The following is a 14,265-nucleotide window of genomic DNA, read 5'->3' on the forward strand; positions in this document are numbered from 1 at the left end:
CATCCCGTTACGTTTTTCTCTCCATTTCGAGAACTATATATGTTACCATTACTAATGTTGTTGCTTAATAAAATCAAACTATTTAATTTTTAAAATTAATATAAATTATTTTAAAATTTAATAGCGAAAATTTGGTACAGCATTCCAATATAAAAAATGATGAATTTCTCATTAAAATTGGTGGTGATTATGGTGGTGGATCCTTAAGAATGTGTTATTAAATTGTGAATGTTGATATATTTTTTTTTTTAAAATAATAAAAGTTTTAAAAATGAAAGGTACACTACCATTTTTTATATAAAGTACTTTAAAATAGACTAATCTAAGTAAAACAACAATAAACATCGCTTTTTAGTAAAAAAACTGCTTTTCCGAAACAAAACCTTTTATTAATGTATAAAATGAACTAATATTTCAAAATTAATAATCAAAAGTTATAGACTAGAAGCTTTTTTATAGATTTGACGCTTGATATAGACCCGAACGTCTATATACAATGCATATAAACCCGAAGCGTCAAGTCTATAAAAAATCTCTAGTGTATAACTTTCAAACACCAATTTTAAAATGAAAATTATAATTTATAGATTGAATTTTTGTCATGACAAGCAAGAGTTGACAACTTTTACAGTATATTATTCTTGTGAAGTCTTGCTCAAAGTAGAGGTTAAAGAACGTTTACGTTTGACACCATCATATTTTGCTCATTCAATGTTTGGGAATTTAAAAAATTTTTATATTCAAATAACTTAATTTCTTACCTTGAAATTGCATCCAATGTTGAAGTATTGACAAGGAACAATTGTATTAGGGCAACTATCAGTGATATGGAAAGACATCTATAAATAAATGTGAAAAAAGTTTACTTACCGCACGCAATACAATATTTTTTTAAAAATAAAACAGTTTTTTTGATTACTATCCAAACCTCTTTACGCAAAATATTCATGCCACATTGATTCACTGATTCATTGATTCAAAGTGGTAAATACTCGCAATTTTTCAAGTGAGTCTAAATGTAATTTTACAAAAAAATTTAGTTTTTACATAATTTTGATTTGATTAACAACTTTTCTTTTAACGCACTTATCACTTATGATGATAATAATGATAATAATGATTTTTTTTTTATTTGCATTTTTTATCGATAAAAAAAATTTACAATCGTAACGTAAGACAAATTGAGTCTTATTGTTAAGTTCCAAAAAATGCGTCATTACTAAATAAAATATGTTTTAACAATAAATTATAGTTTCAATATATATTTCTCTGATTTAATATTATAAAGGAAAATGTAAATATATTGCATAGTGTTTTGAGTTTATAGTTTTTCATAGAGTAGGATTAAAGAGTTTTTTGTAAAGTAAAAAAAAAAAAAAAATTTATTAAAATATTTAAATGACAAAAATAACATTTAAAAATTGGTTTGAAAAAAAAAAAAATATTTTTTTTTTTAAAAACCTTTTATTAATAAAGCAATTTAAAGTTTAACTAATTTACTTAAACTTATCATACTTTTTATAGCCAACTAAGTAAAAGCAAATAACCAGCAAAAAAATAAAAGATTAATAACTCAAAAATAAAAATAAATTCCTTAAAAAGAAGATTATCATTTGAAATATTAAAAGTATATGCACATATATTAACTAATTATGTATAAATAATGTAAAGTAATTAATTAAATAACTATTAATTATTGATTTCAAATTTATAGAAGCTTTATTAAAAAAAAGCTTTATTAATTCATTTTTAGGTAACAAAAGTAATTGCTTAAGTTTTGTTTTGAATTGGTTTAGAGAATAACTTGTTTTCAGTTCATTATTTATTGTTATGTTCCACGTCTTTGGTTCTCGGTTTACAATAGAGAATTTAATGTTATGTTCCACAACTCTGGTTCTCGGTGTACAATAGAGAACTTAATGTTATGTTTCACAACTTTGATTCTCGGTTTACAGTAAAGAATTTAATGCTATGTTCTACAACTTTGGTTCTCGGTTTACAATAGACAATTTAATGTTATGATCCACAACTTTGGTTCTCGGTTTACAATAGAGAATTTAATATTATGTTCCACAACTTTGGTTCTCGGTTTACAATAGAGAGTTTAATGTTATGTTCCACAACTTTGGTTCTCGGTTTACAATAAAGAATTTAATGATATGTTCCACAACTTTGGTTCTCGATTTACAATAGAGAATTTAATGTTATGTTCCATAACTTTGTTCCTTGGTTTACAATAAAGAATTCAATGTTATGTTCCACAACTTTAGTTCTCAATTTACAATAGAGAATTAAGTAGAGGAATAATAAGTTTTGGATTGAATGCAGTTTTATTTTTAAAATCTAGTACGGTGTATGTGATTTATATTTTCAAAAATTAAATAAAATAAGATTGGTAATATATTTTCCTTAAGTTTTAACATGAAAATTAGAACATCATAGAGGTTTAGCTTATATACATTTAGGATATTGAATTTATTAAATAGTATTTGTGTGTATAAGAAACGATCTACAATTAAACAATCTATAATTATAACCTGTTTTTGTTTGCTAAGCAATTTTTTTTATTTTATTCGCGTTAGTGGCACACCAAACAATATTCGCATAACTTAAGTAGCAATGAATAAAAGAAAAGTAAACTTTTTTTAAAGAAGATCGATTTAATAATTGCTTAGCTTTGATACCTAAAATTTTCGATATTTTATCTTCAATTAAACCTATATGTTCCCTCCAGGTTATTTTTCGTCTAGAAACACGTCTAAAAGTTTTATATGATGACAAAGATAATAAAGATGATGATCATCATCATCACCGTAAATCATGACATCATAACATCATAAGTAATAATGATCATTGTTGTTGTAGTTATTAACTTGTATATTCAAAAAACGTTTTGAAATTATATTAGTTTTTGAAACTTTTTAAAAGCAAAGTATTTTACAGTCTAAAAAATTAAACTCATTTTTATATTTTTGATTTAAAGCAAATATGTCAACTCTTAATCCCAAAGGTTTTGCATAAGAGAACCTTAGCCTTCTTTACAAAGTACTTAATTGGAAAATAAATATATGGAAGACCTTATGATGACCTCATATAACTTTAATTAAATTAATAAAATGTTAAAGTATCAATAATAGTTTTAATTTTTATCATAAAAAAACTCACAACGCCCCACTTCTAATTATAGTTATTATTCTAAAAATAAATGCCGTAAAAAAAAAAAAAAAAAGTGACAGACACCTAAAACTAAGTTATATTTTAAGCTCTAAACTTATAAACTCTTTTCTTTAAAACTCTAAACTTTAAAACTTTTTTTTTTTAAACTCTAACTAAGCCTTTTATAAGTCTGTTATATATTATTATTGAATTTAATTCTGTCGCTGCCGTTACTTATTTGTTCCTGTTTGACAAGGAATCATAGCAGACATAACTCCCGAATTAATAACGAATAAAAGTATATGCAAATAATTAACTTCAGTAAACTTCAAATTTTGTAATTTTATAAGTTATATTTATTATAGTTTTACAGTCTTCATTTTACTTAAAATTGCAAAAATTGCGTTGTAGCACCATTTCCTTATTTTTAATTTATAACATTTATTTGCCGTTTTAAACTGTTGTAGGCTTTTGCCTAATAAATAATGTTAAAAGCATTAATTATTCACCCTAAAAAAGGGCCTGGTAAAATCATGAAAGAGTTCGTCCGTAACTCATTGGGTAACAGAATAGTACGTATATTTAAGTAAGCATTCCGTTAATTAAAAAAATTTAATTAGATAGTAAACGACCGGTGTCTGGGCTGGCGCTAGGTTTGATAACACATAGCATATTAATTTTATGCGGCCCTGATCATAAACCTGGCCCTGGTCATGGCTATGTGTTTTCAAACCTAGCCCCGGCCAAAGCCCTGGTCGTTTACTACCGTTAGATCAAAGTATTTAAACTAAAAAACGGACTGCAGTACATAAAGTTAAAATAGTATTTAAAGAGAACAATTTTCCACTAGCCATAGTTCCCTAATGATGTGACTCTTATGTCACATCATGTTGGAGCTATGATGAACTTTTAAACGCTTCTCGTCGGCTTGCACAGGCTTAGCTAACACAATACTCGTTAATTCAATAGTTAGATTACTATATCGTTTTGGATAGCCTAATATTAGTATTCAACTCATTATAATGTTTTGTTGCTTCTTAAATTTGATAATAGTTCTACATTATTAGATATGCATTGATTGTAATAGTTTATATTAAGAGCCTACTGGCTCAACTTTTACAAAATTTAAATCACATTTTTGGAACTTTTAAAGACTATAATTTTACAAAATACTCATCCTAAATAAAGTATTATTTGTTTAAATTTTGTAAAAAATAAAAATGACAGTATTATTGCTTGTATTTTCTATTTACTTTTTGAACGTAATTACTTGCGTATTCGGATTCATTCTAATGTTTTTGTTAACAGTTAAACAAAAGTTCAACCTTTTCATTATTGATTCAATAAGGTTGATTATTGAAAAAGATAGAACAGATGCTGAATGTTTATTTGAAATGATGCATGCAACGGAAGCATCTTAAATTACATTCTTCTGGGGGATTGGTGAGATACGGACGAAATTAAAGAAAAAATCGATTAACATGTTGATTAAAAAAAAATCATGTTATTTTCCTGATACGTAATGGCTTACGTAATTTTATTTATTGCTATGTACTCCTGCTTCAGTTTTTATTGTAAATTTATTTGTAAGACCATAACAGGATCAAATCAATTTTATCAACGGGAGTACTATTTTGGCTATCAAAAAGATGTGGCTAGTCTGCTAGGACTGCTATTTTGTATGGAGACAAATATTTTTTTTGATGCATCTGAATATTCAAAAATTTTGCAGCAGGCTACTGATTATGCCAAAAGAGATTAGGATAGTAAGTATACTTGTTAAGTATTTCAATTATAAAATAAAAATTTTAAATTATTCTATTTAATTAATAAATTTTCAGACAAACCAATGGGTTATATTTGAAAAAAAAGAACCTAAACTGTAATAAAGTGTATAATGTTTTTAAGTAAATGCACTTTGAGCCTTTTGTTTCATTTATTCTTTTGCATTCTAAAAATTGTTATCATGAATAGTTTTTATTAATTTAGCACTGTTTAATTATTCTGTTGAATTATTTAGCTTTTCGATGAAAATATCGAACTTTTGTGTATCTTTTCAAACAACTGCATCATCAGATTATTGTAAAAAATCTCAAGGATTTTCCAGATAAATAACTGATTGTATTGTTTGAAAGTGTAACTGTTTTTATTGTGGCAGAGAATTTAGTTAATTATTTCTGTTTAAGATTTTTTTGTTATTATCGTAAATAATTTAAAAATTATGGTATTATATAGGCCCCTATTTATTTAATTCTCCTTCTGTTATTCCCAAAGAAGCTGTATTTTGTACAAGTTTTATACATTTTTTAATGTATATTCAAGATTAAAAATAATATTGTTTAAAAGAGAAGTTTATCTTTTTACCGTTTCATTCTTGTTGAGATTTTTATAATTCTTGTAACAGTAAGTTTTTCTACAAGTCACCTTGTTTATATTCTAAAACTCTTTTTAAGTTAAGTTCTTAACTTTTAAAAAACCATTTAAATTAACAAAAACTAAAACTACTTATATTTAAAAAGCATAGTTTTGTTTATGAGTGAATAGACTTTTTTGAGTGTTTTTACAAAATTGACTATTCATAAAGTATGTAAATGACAGGACAAATTGCAATATATAATTTCATACTACAGTACATATTTATGTTACCGACAACTGTTGGTAACCATATCTGTTGCTATACATACAAGGTAATATCAGGGACAAAGTTCTATTGATAAAATAGCTGCTGAGAAATCCCAAATTGCAGCTAAGATATTTAAGAAATGGACGCATAACAGTGCACAAAAAACACTTGAAATATAAACAAAAAAATTATTGAGGAGCTAATTTTTTTCCCGGTGTTTCCAGTTGGATAATTGGAAAAAATACATACAAACCTCTCCCGACACCATGAGAAACCATTTTGGGACGGTCTGTATATATAAATAAGTAAATATATATATATATATATATATATATATATATATATATATATATATATATATATATATATATATATATATATATATATATATATATATATATATATGTATATATATAAATTTATATATTACTATTAGTAAATTTATATATTATATATTAGTAGTTTTTTTAAATTTTATATAAGTAGCTTTGTTTTTTAAAAGTTATAAACGGCATTATAAATATATTATAAATTCGACTGAACGTTTTTTAGCTGATTTTAGCATATTAGGTGTTAAGACATATTTGTTTAGCATTTGTTTAATGAACCATACATTTTGGATCCAAGTTTGCATAAAGAATAATACGATTTCACATTGTAGAAATCAAAATACTATGGTCAACTGCATTGAAAGGTTTTTGTAAATTGTTAAAATCACCACAAACGAAATTACCAGTATCAAGAACTTTCCTGATTTTTTCTTTTATACTTATTAATACATGGCAAGAAGAATATTTTGATTAAAAACCAAAGTAAAAATCATTTCAAATAATTAAATGAGTTTAGAACTCATTTAACTGTTTAAGGTGATTAGAAAAAGAAAAATCAAACAATTTTTACGAAAACAAAAAAATTACTACACTGTTTAATATAACATCAATAAGCAAAAAAAAAAAAAAATGTTAACAATTTTTTTTCACTTGGTAAAAGATCAAAAATGGGGTAAAGGGCGACAAAAATTTTCAAGAACCATTATATATTTTCTATTGAAATTTTGGCTGGTGATATATTACATGTGGCATTGTGTCGTGGTCTAAAAGGTTTCAATATGGTCAAAAAAATCAAAAAAATCTTTGAATTTGTGTACATTTATGCAATTTTGGGGGTAATTAATGAAAAAAAATACATTAATAACTACTGAACGAGAGAAGCAGTGCAAATTATTCTAGTGTTTGTTGTAGATACTAATGTAGTGAGTATGTGTGCCGAATTTCAAGTCAATTTGATTGCTAGTTTTTAAAAATATCCCCGTCGCCAGACCCAAAAACATGATTTTGAGAAAAACGCAGTTTAAAAAAAAATTGATAAAAATAGTTCAAAGTTCTCCACTTTTAAACGTTACACCTTTCGGTTCTTCATTTTGGTCACAAAACCTTTCTTTATTGCTCTTAAATTTTTTCTTCTTGATTTTGCTTCAGTACTACATTGTTTTTCTGCTTTAATGATTCGTTTATTGTCCTTACGTGAACAGTAATTTTGCGCTTTTATACCAAACTCCATTCTAAGTTCATTAAACAACTTATTTAAAAACTGTTGCCCATCTTTAAAATTTAGCACAGCTGACGCTACTCCTATACTTAGGGCAGTTCTTTCAACAAATAAATTTTTTGGACATCTCTTCCAATTAAACTGGTTTAAAGACTCATTCCGGGATTCTGCGTTTTTCCGTGCAAACATTTTTCAAGAAGTTTATCAGAACCAAGGTCTATAAATATTGGTTTGATGGCATCACAGACAGCAGCAGGAATACAATTATTTTCTTTATATGACATTTTTCCAGTCAGTTTGTCAGCCTGAAATTTGCACCAAGAATCTTTGGTACGCAAACAAAACTGATGACGCGTTTTGTCATCACAACTTTCAGAATAGTGAAAAAGTACAACTGCAACACTCTTTTTCATTCCATACAAATTTCCAACGTTCTGCCTTATTGGCTTGCCATAATATTTTTGCAGTGTATTTATAACATTTTCTGTTAAGCGACTTACTCCTGCTAACTTTTTGCTATCCCATAAAATTTCTTTGTTTTGGTTTTTTAAATTTCTTAATCGAGTACCAGCACGTTTTTGAATATGTCCAATGCACTTTGCTATTTTTATTTCAATATCTCCATAAGGTTTTACAGAATTAACATTAACATATCAACTGCTATCTCTATCTCCTAGAAATGTTGTATATCTTAAATTGTTTTTTTTTCAGAACGCAAAAATTTTTTTTTATACAACTTGATTCCATAGAGGAAGCTGAATCGATATGTCTGATTTTACACTTTTGATAATGTAAGGAGTGAAACGTTATATTCTCTATTTTTTTAACTCCCATATAGAACGCAACTTACAATTTTTGTTTTTATTTCGAAATCAATACGTTTACCATTTTCTAAGGCAACATTGGTTACTAATCCATTGTTTGAGGTGTATCCACGTTTTTGCCACTATCCATCAAACCCATAAGTTATATCTTTAGATGTTTCATTGATGGATAGTAATTCTTCTGTTGTATTTGTCATGCTTTTATCAACCAAACTTTGATAGACATCCAGCAGTATGCGCAATGTGTCATTTTAACAGTTTTTATTCATTGGAGGTTGCATGTTCATAATTCCGCAAAAAGTTTCTATTGCTGAAATCTCTTACCCATTTCACGAAATGCAACTTCTGTACAATTGTTTATGTCAAAGCGTTTACGTCCAACACAATCTATGTTTTTATCCATTTTAGCAGATGAAAAAAAACCGTTTTCCATTCACAACCACTGCAACATATTTTAAATCCAATACTTGGGACATATTTTTTTGAAGAATTAAACTGCAAATTAACTAACTCTGTACAATCTGGGCATTTAATAACGATTATTGCTTTTTTATGTAAAATAAAGCTCATAATAAAGTTAAAGTCTTCATTTATATTTTGAAGTTCGTTTACAACTACTTTGTTGAACAACTTCTTGAAAGATGATGAACATGGCATGTTTTCAACTAAAGGTATAGCAGTGTTTTCATTTTTTTTTGCAGGCCTTTTTGCATCTGTTTCCATGAAACTTTGATTTCTTATTTTGGTAATGTCTTTTAGATTCTTTACTTTTTTATTGACCCATTTTACTTTTTATTAAAATAAGATATTACAAAAATTGTCTTTAGTACAGACTATTAGTAAACTTGTTAAGAGCACAAGATAGCAATAAAGCGTGCTCATGCGCAATGTATGCTCAGAAATCGTGTCAATAAACAAGAAGCAACTGCTGAGTTTATTATATTATTAACAATGTTAATTATAGAAAGTTAGAATAGAAATGATTTTTTTTGCACTATTTTATATAATTTTAATTTCAAAAATCCGTAGCAACATGGTTAATAAAGCGTTGCTATGGATAAAATTTAGTACCGAATAGTTTAAAAACAATCTTAGAAAACATTTCGAATCTACAATAGTTATATTAGCTAAAAAAAACATATTTTTGAAAAAATGAATTTTTCAATTTTAATTACTATACCTGAAATGAGTTCTAAACTCATTTAAACAATAAAATGAGCTTAGAACTCATGTAAACAACTTTTTAGAGCCAAAATTGCATAAAGAATAATTTAATTTCATAATCTAGAAATCAAAATACTATGCTCATCTGTATTGAAAGGTTTTTGTAAATAGTTAAAAACACAACAAACAAAATGACCAGTATCAAGAACTTTCCTGATTTTTTCTGTTATGCTTATTAATACATGGGAAGAAGAATATTTTGATTAAAAACCAAAGTAAAAATCATTCAAACAGTTGAATGAGTTTAGAACACATTTAAACAATTGCTAAACAAATATTTCTTAACACCTAATATGCTAAAATCAGCTAAAAAATTTTGAATCGAATTTATGTAAATATATATTTATAATGCCGTTTAAAACCTTTTGAAAAAAAAGCTACATATGAGGAGTGGACTTGCAAAATCTGATAATTCACTTTTTTGTCATTTTGAGATTATTGGCAAAAACTGTTTTCAGAAAATCTGTTTTTTATGCAGTTATGCATGGACTACTTAATTTTAACCACTGAATTTGTGATAGAAATATTGGATTCTGCATGTCCTGAATTATTTTCCTGATGCAAAATTACAAGAGCTATCCAGTGGTGTGCCTAAGTCATATTTTTTGAAAAAGTGAATTATCAGGTTTTGCAAGTAAATTCCTCATATACAAAATTTAAAAAATACTACCATAAAATGGTTAAAAAAACTTATTTATGTTAGTTAAAAGAGGTCTATAGTTAGTACATGAAGGTTCAGAGCTATTTTTAAACATTGGAATAACGCAAGATAATTCAAAATATCAGGATATGATCCATTTAGGGATTGCACTTTTACTTATTTTGATGTAAAAACGCGAATTACTTATACGCGTAAATTACTTTTCCTAACTCATATAAAAGTACATAATTCACTTACTTTTAAAAGTAATTCGTTTTTTTTTACATAAATAATATAACGCGTAATTAAATAAGTGTTATTTGAAAAAGTAATTTACTTTTACAAGTAAAAGTTATTTACATTTTTACTTTTACTTGTAAATGTAACTTACTTTTAATAGTAAGTTATGTAAAATAAACTACTTTAAAAAGCAATTTTGGTTATAGTTATGCAAAAAATTTACATCGAAATGTAATTTACTTTTTAAATTTAAAAAATTTTATTATAAAATAAACTTGCGCAAATTTAATATTTAAAAGACATAACACTTACTTTACAAAGTAAAATAAAACTACATCGTGACAACAAATTACTTTTACGTGTAAAAGTAAGTATTAAGCGAAAACAGCTTACACAAAAGTAATTTGAAAAAAATTTTTATTTAATTTTACAAATAAAAGTATTTTTTTCTTTGAAATTTTATACTTTACTTGGTAAGTAAGTAAAAAGTAAGTTATATTATTTACTTTCTCAAAGAACAGTCATTTCATGTTGATTTGACCTAAATTTGGAGACAGTTAGCGTATTCAAATTTATTGCGTGTTTGAGGGCACTTCTGGGTAATACATCAGGTAATACTCTGATGTATGTGGGCAATGTTTGTGGTGGGGCATTGAAAAGGATTTTTTTCACGCATATTGTAAAGGGTTGTTCTATTATAACTAAGGGCAAATATAGCCAACACGCGGTTATACTAGTAGTATAGAGACGGGCTCCCTGACGCATGAGTGCTAATAGGGGCTGCTAAATAATCATTGATTTTTTATTTCTTTTTTTTTGTTTAGCAGATTAGGTTAATGGCAATAATAAAAGTTTGTTGGGGGAAGAAGGGGGAAAAATCTTGACAGTATTTGTGTAGTCTTGATGAACGTTCATGTTAAATTTGTTTCCTAGGCAAGGAGGTTGTACCCTTACTTTTTTTTTCTAATATTTTATTTTTCTTTAAAGTTGGAGTTTATAACTTTTAAGAAATAAGGAAATAAGTTAGTAGCCCTGATAATAATTTACCGTAATGGAGCCGCGCATACTTGCAGTTATGCTGCTGCTTTTCGCTTCTCTTATTCAGCGAGGCTGTTTTCAGAGCCGTCCCGAAGAGGTCTCTAATTCAGGAGGGGGATCGTATGTGTTTTTTGCCAACTAGAGACACACACGCACACAAAAAAAAGGATCCTCGATATTTGATATTTGGCAACAATACTTCAAAACTTGCCAACTAAATGTAAAAATGTGCTAACTCAAATGCATATATAATAGCTTTGGGGTGGGGATACCCCCTCACTCCCATTCGGGACGGCACAGGTCAGCTCTGAAACAGCCGCTCAGAAATGAAAATTAATTTTTTTTGTTTATTTATAAATAGGTATTCATAAAACTTTTGTCTGGAATGAACTAAATTCAACTAGTCCATTCCAGAAAACAATTATTCCTTTATTGTTCTATTATCTAACAATTATTCGAGTTGGTCATTTCCAGAAATAACTTTTATTTTGGTTAGATTGGTTTTTAACAATCACGCTGAATAAAGAAAGCCAAAATACAAAAATTAGAATAACATTGAAAAATGTAGAGCCATTTCCAAAGCAAGAACATTTAACGAGACAGTCTTTCAAAAAAAAACTTTCAAACAACTGATGTAAATAACATCAAGATTAATTTGAAAAAAAAAATTAAAGTTAAAAAAGTAGAAATGTAAAAGTATTTAACTTGAAAAGAAATTTATAAGTATTATAACCGCAACAACCGCCTATTTTAATTTATTTAATATTACGTATTTAGTAGGATGGTTTAAAAAAGCACACTTTCAAGTTTAAAATTATATGGTCGATTGTGAAGAAAATTGTCTTGATGTTTTTTTATCATACAGATGAAAAAACATCAAATTCCTTTTTTTTTCAGTAAACTTTTGTTACTTTTTTTACTTGAAATTTTTAGAAAATTTAAAAATTTAATTTTCCAAAGTTTCTCAAAAGTATTGCGATAATCGGAGTCTGCTAAAAATAAACCCTTAAAAATGTTGACTTCCCTTTTATGCCATTGGTTTAATAGTGATGAGTTTATAACATTTATAAATACATTTTTTTAACATTTTAAACTAAATTTAAGTTTATTAACAAGCCTAGCCTCTAATGTCATGCAATAATCTCTTAGTGTTTAAAAACTGTGCACATAATTTTAAGCAACATAAATTTTAAGCAACCTCCACAATTGTTTAGGGGATTTAAATGGGATTTGATAATTATCAAACTAAATTTTTTTTTTAAAATTTCGTCATTGGTTTTTTTTTTTATAAATAAAGACATTCTTTAATACAGTGATGAATTTTTAATTTTTATAATTTTTTATTTTTCTTAATTTGCCGTTACAAATTATTAATTTTCTTTTGTAAAATATACGAAAGGCGGGAAAAGAAGAAGACAAAAATAGTCTTAATGCCAAGGCTCTAAATATCCGTACATAATAAAGTCATTAAAAACTTGTCATTAAAAATCGAAGGTCATGTGTTTTTCTGAAGTTTGAGTTTAATAACCAATTATAGTTTAGTATTTTTTGAAAATATTTCTAAAAAATTAAAATATATGTATCTAAAGTACCAAGTTCTCCTGTTTTAGTATGTTATTTTAGAAAAAGGTTAATCTTTTTCGAAAATAACATACTAAAACAGAAGAAATATTGCATTAATAACAGAAATTTGGAATAATCTTTTTTTTTAACATATAAATAAAATGGTTTAAAAAAATTTTATCCATGAAAATATAAGTTACACAAAATACAAGATTTAACTTTAAATGGATTTAAATACAAGTATTACGTGATATTATACCACATTAAAAGCTATGTAAAAAAGTTTCATAATTTGAAAATGCGGCGTATTCTTTTATTACCTAACCTATTAAAATTCCTTTATCAACAGCATCTTTAACTAATAGTATTATTAATAGCTACGTACAAATGAGGTCTTTAAATGTGTTGTTAAAAACCATATTAAACTCATTTAAAGACTTTATGGTATAGTAATGTCTACTTTCGTAAGCTCTGAGATGTAATATTAATGACTTAATAATATAGTAATGTCAACTTGCGTAAGCTCTGAGATGTAATATTATGATTATGAAAAACCAATGCATTTGGTTAATAAATATACTTTTGGTAAATAAAACATACTTAAGTGCGAAACTTAAGTATGTTCTTGTTTATATCACATTAGAATGTTTAGGAAAATGTAAAAGAGTTTTACAATTTGAACATGCGACGGTACCTTTTATCAACAAACCAATTAAAATTAATTAATCAATACCCACTTCTTTAACTAATAATATTATTATATAGTTCCGTACAAATGAGGTTTTCTAAAAACCTTTTAATGCGTTGTTAAAAACTACACTAAACTCATTTAAAGACTTTATGGGTAACCAAGTAACCAATAACACAATGGTGTCTTTAATAATTACATCAATACTACGTTTTTTAATACTAATAATTAATAATTTTTTTTTTATAATTACATTAATATCTATTATATATATTTATTATATATTATTTATTATATATATATATTATACATATTACTTTATTAAGTACATCAATATTACGTTTACAAAGTTTACGTACGAAAATTATAAGATGCAATAATATAATAAATATGTAAACGCAATAGTTTTGGTCAAAATGGTTTTTATAATATTTCATATTAAATTTTCTTTAAAATTATACTATGTAGTGGTATAACCAAAAACATACTTAAGTACCAAACTTAAGTGTGTTCTTGCTTATCACATAAGAATGCTTAGAAAAATATTGAAACAACCACTTCATTTGGCGAGGATGTAAACTTAGTGTAAGAAAACAAAAATAATAAAAATTACTAATTTGTTGCCCTCACATTTGGAGTAGGGATGGTAAATGTTTTGGGGCATTTTTGTATCCAGGCTCTAATCACCACAACTTTTATTTCTTCATCTACTTTTAAATCG

The 14,265-nt window shown here is 26.3% G+C and overlaps 1 protein-coding gene across 4 annotated transcripts in view; it reads right to left on the reverse strand.

The window, feature by feature from the left end:
• LOC136091345 (TNF receptor-associated factor 6-B-like) overlaps positions 1 to 14,265 on the reverse strand; it is a 106,215-nt gene that overhangs the window by 55,043 nt on the left and 36,907 nt on the right. For all 4 annotated transcript variants that reach the window (XM_065818802.1, XM_065818799.1, XM_065818800.1 and 1 more), the window contains 2 exons: positions 929 to 1,012; positions 762 to 839 (listed from right to left, as the gene is read on the reverse strand). In XM_065818802.1, the coding sequence (XP_065674874.1) occupies positions 762 to 839; positions 929 to 949 (99 nt within the window). In that variant the 5' untranslated portion in view covers positions 950 to 1,012. The remainder of the gene's footprint in view (positions 1 to 761; positions 840 to 928; positions 1,013 to 14,265) is intronic.

The sequence above is a fragment of the Hydra vulgaris genome, chromosome 15 (genome assembly GCF_038396675.1).
Source record: "Hydra vulgaris chromosome 15, alternate assembly HydraT2T_AEP".
In the NCBI taxonomy this organism is placed as follows: Eukaryota; Metazoa; Cnidaria; class Hydrozoa; order Anthoathecata; family Hydridae; genus Hydra; species Hydra vulgaris.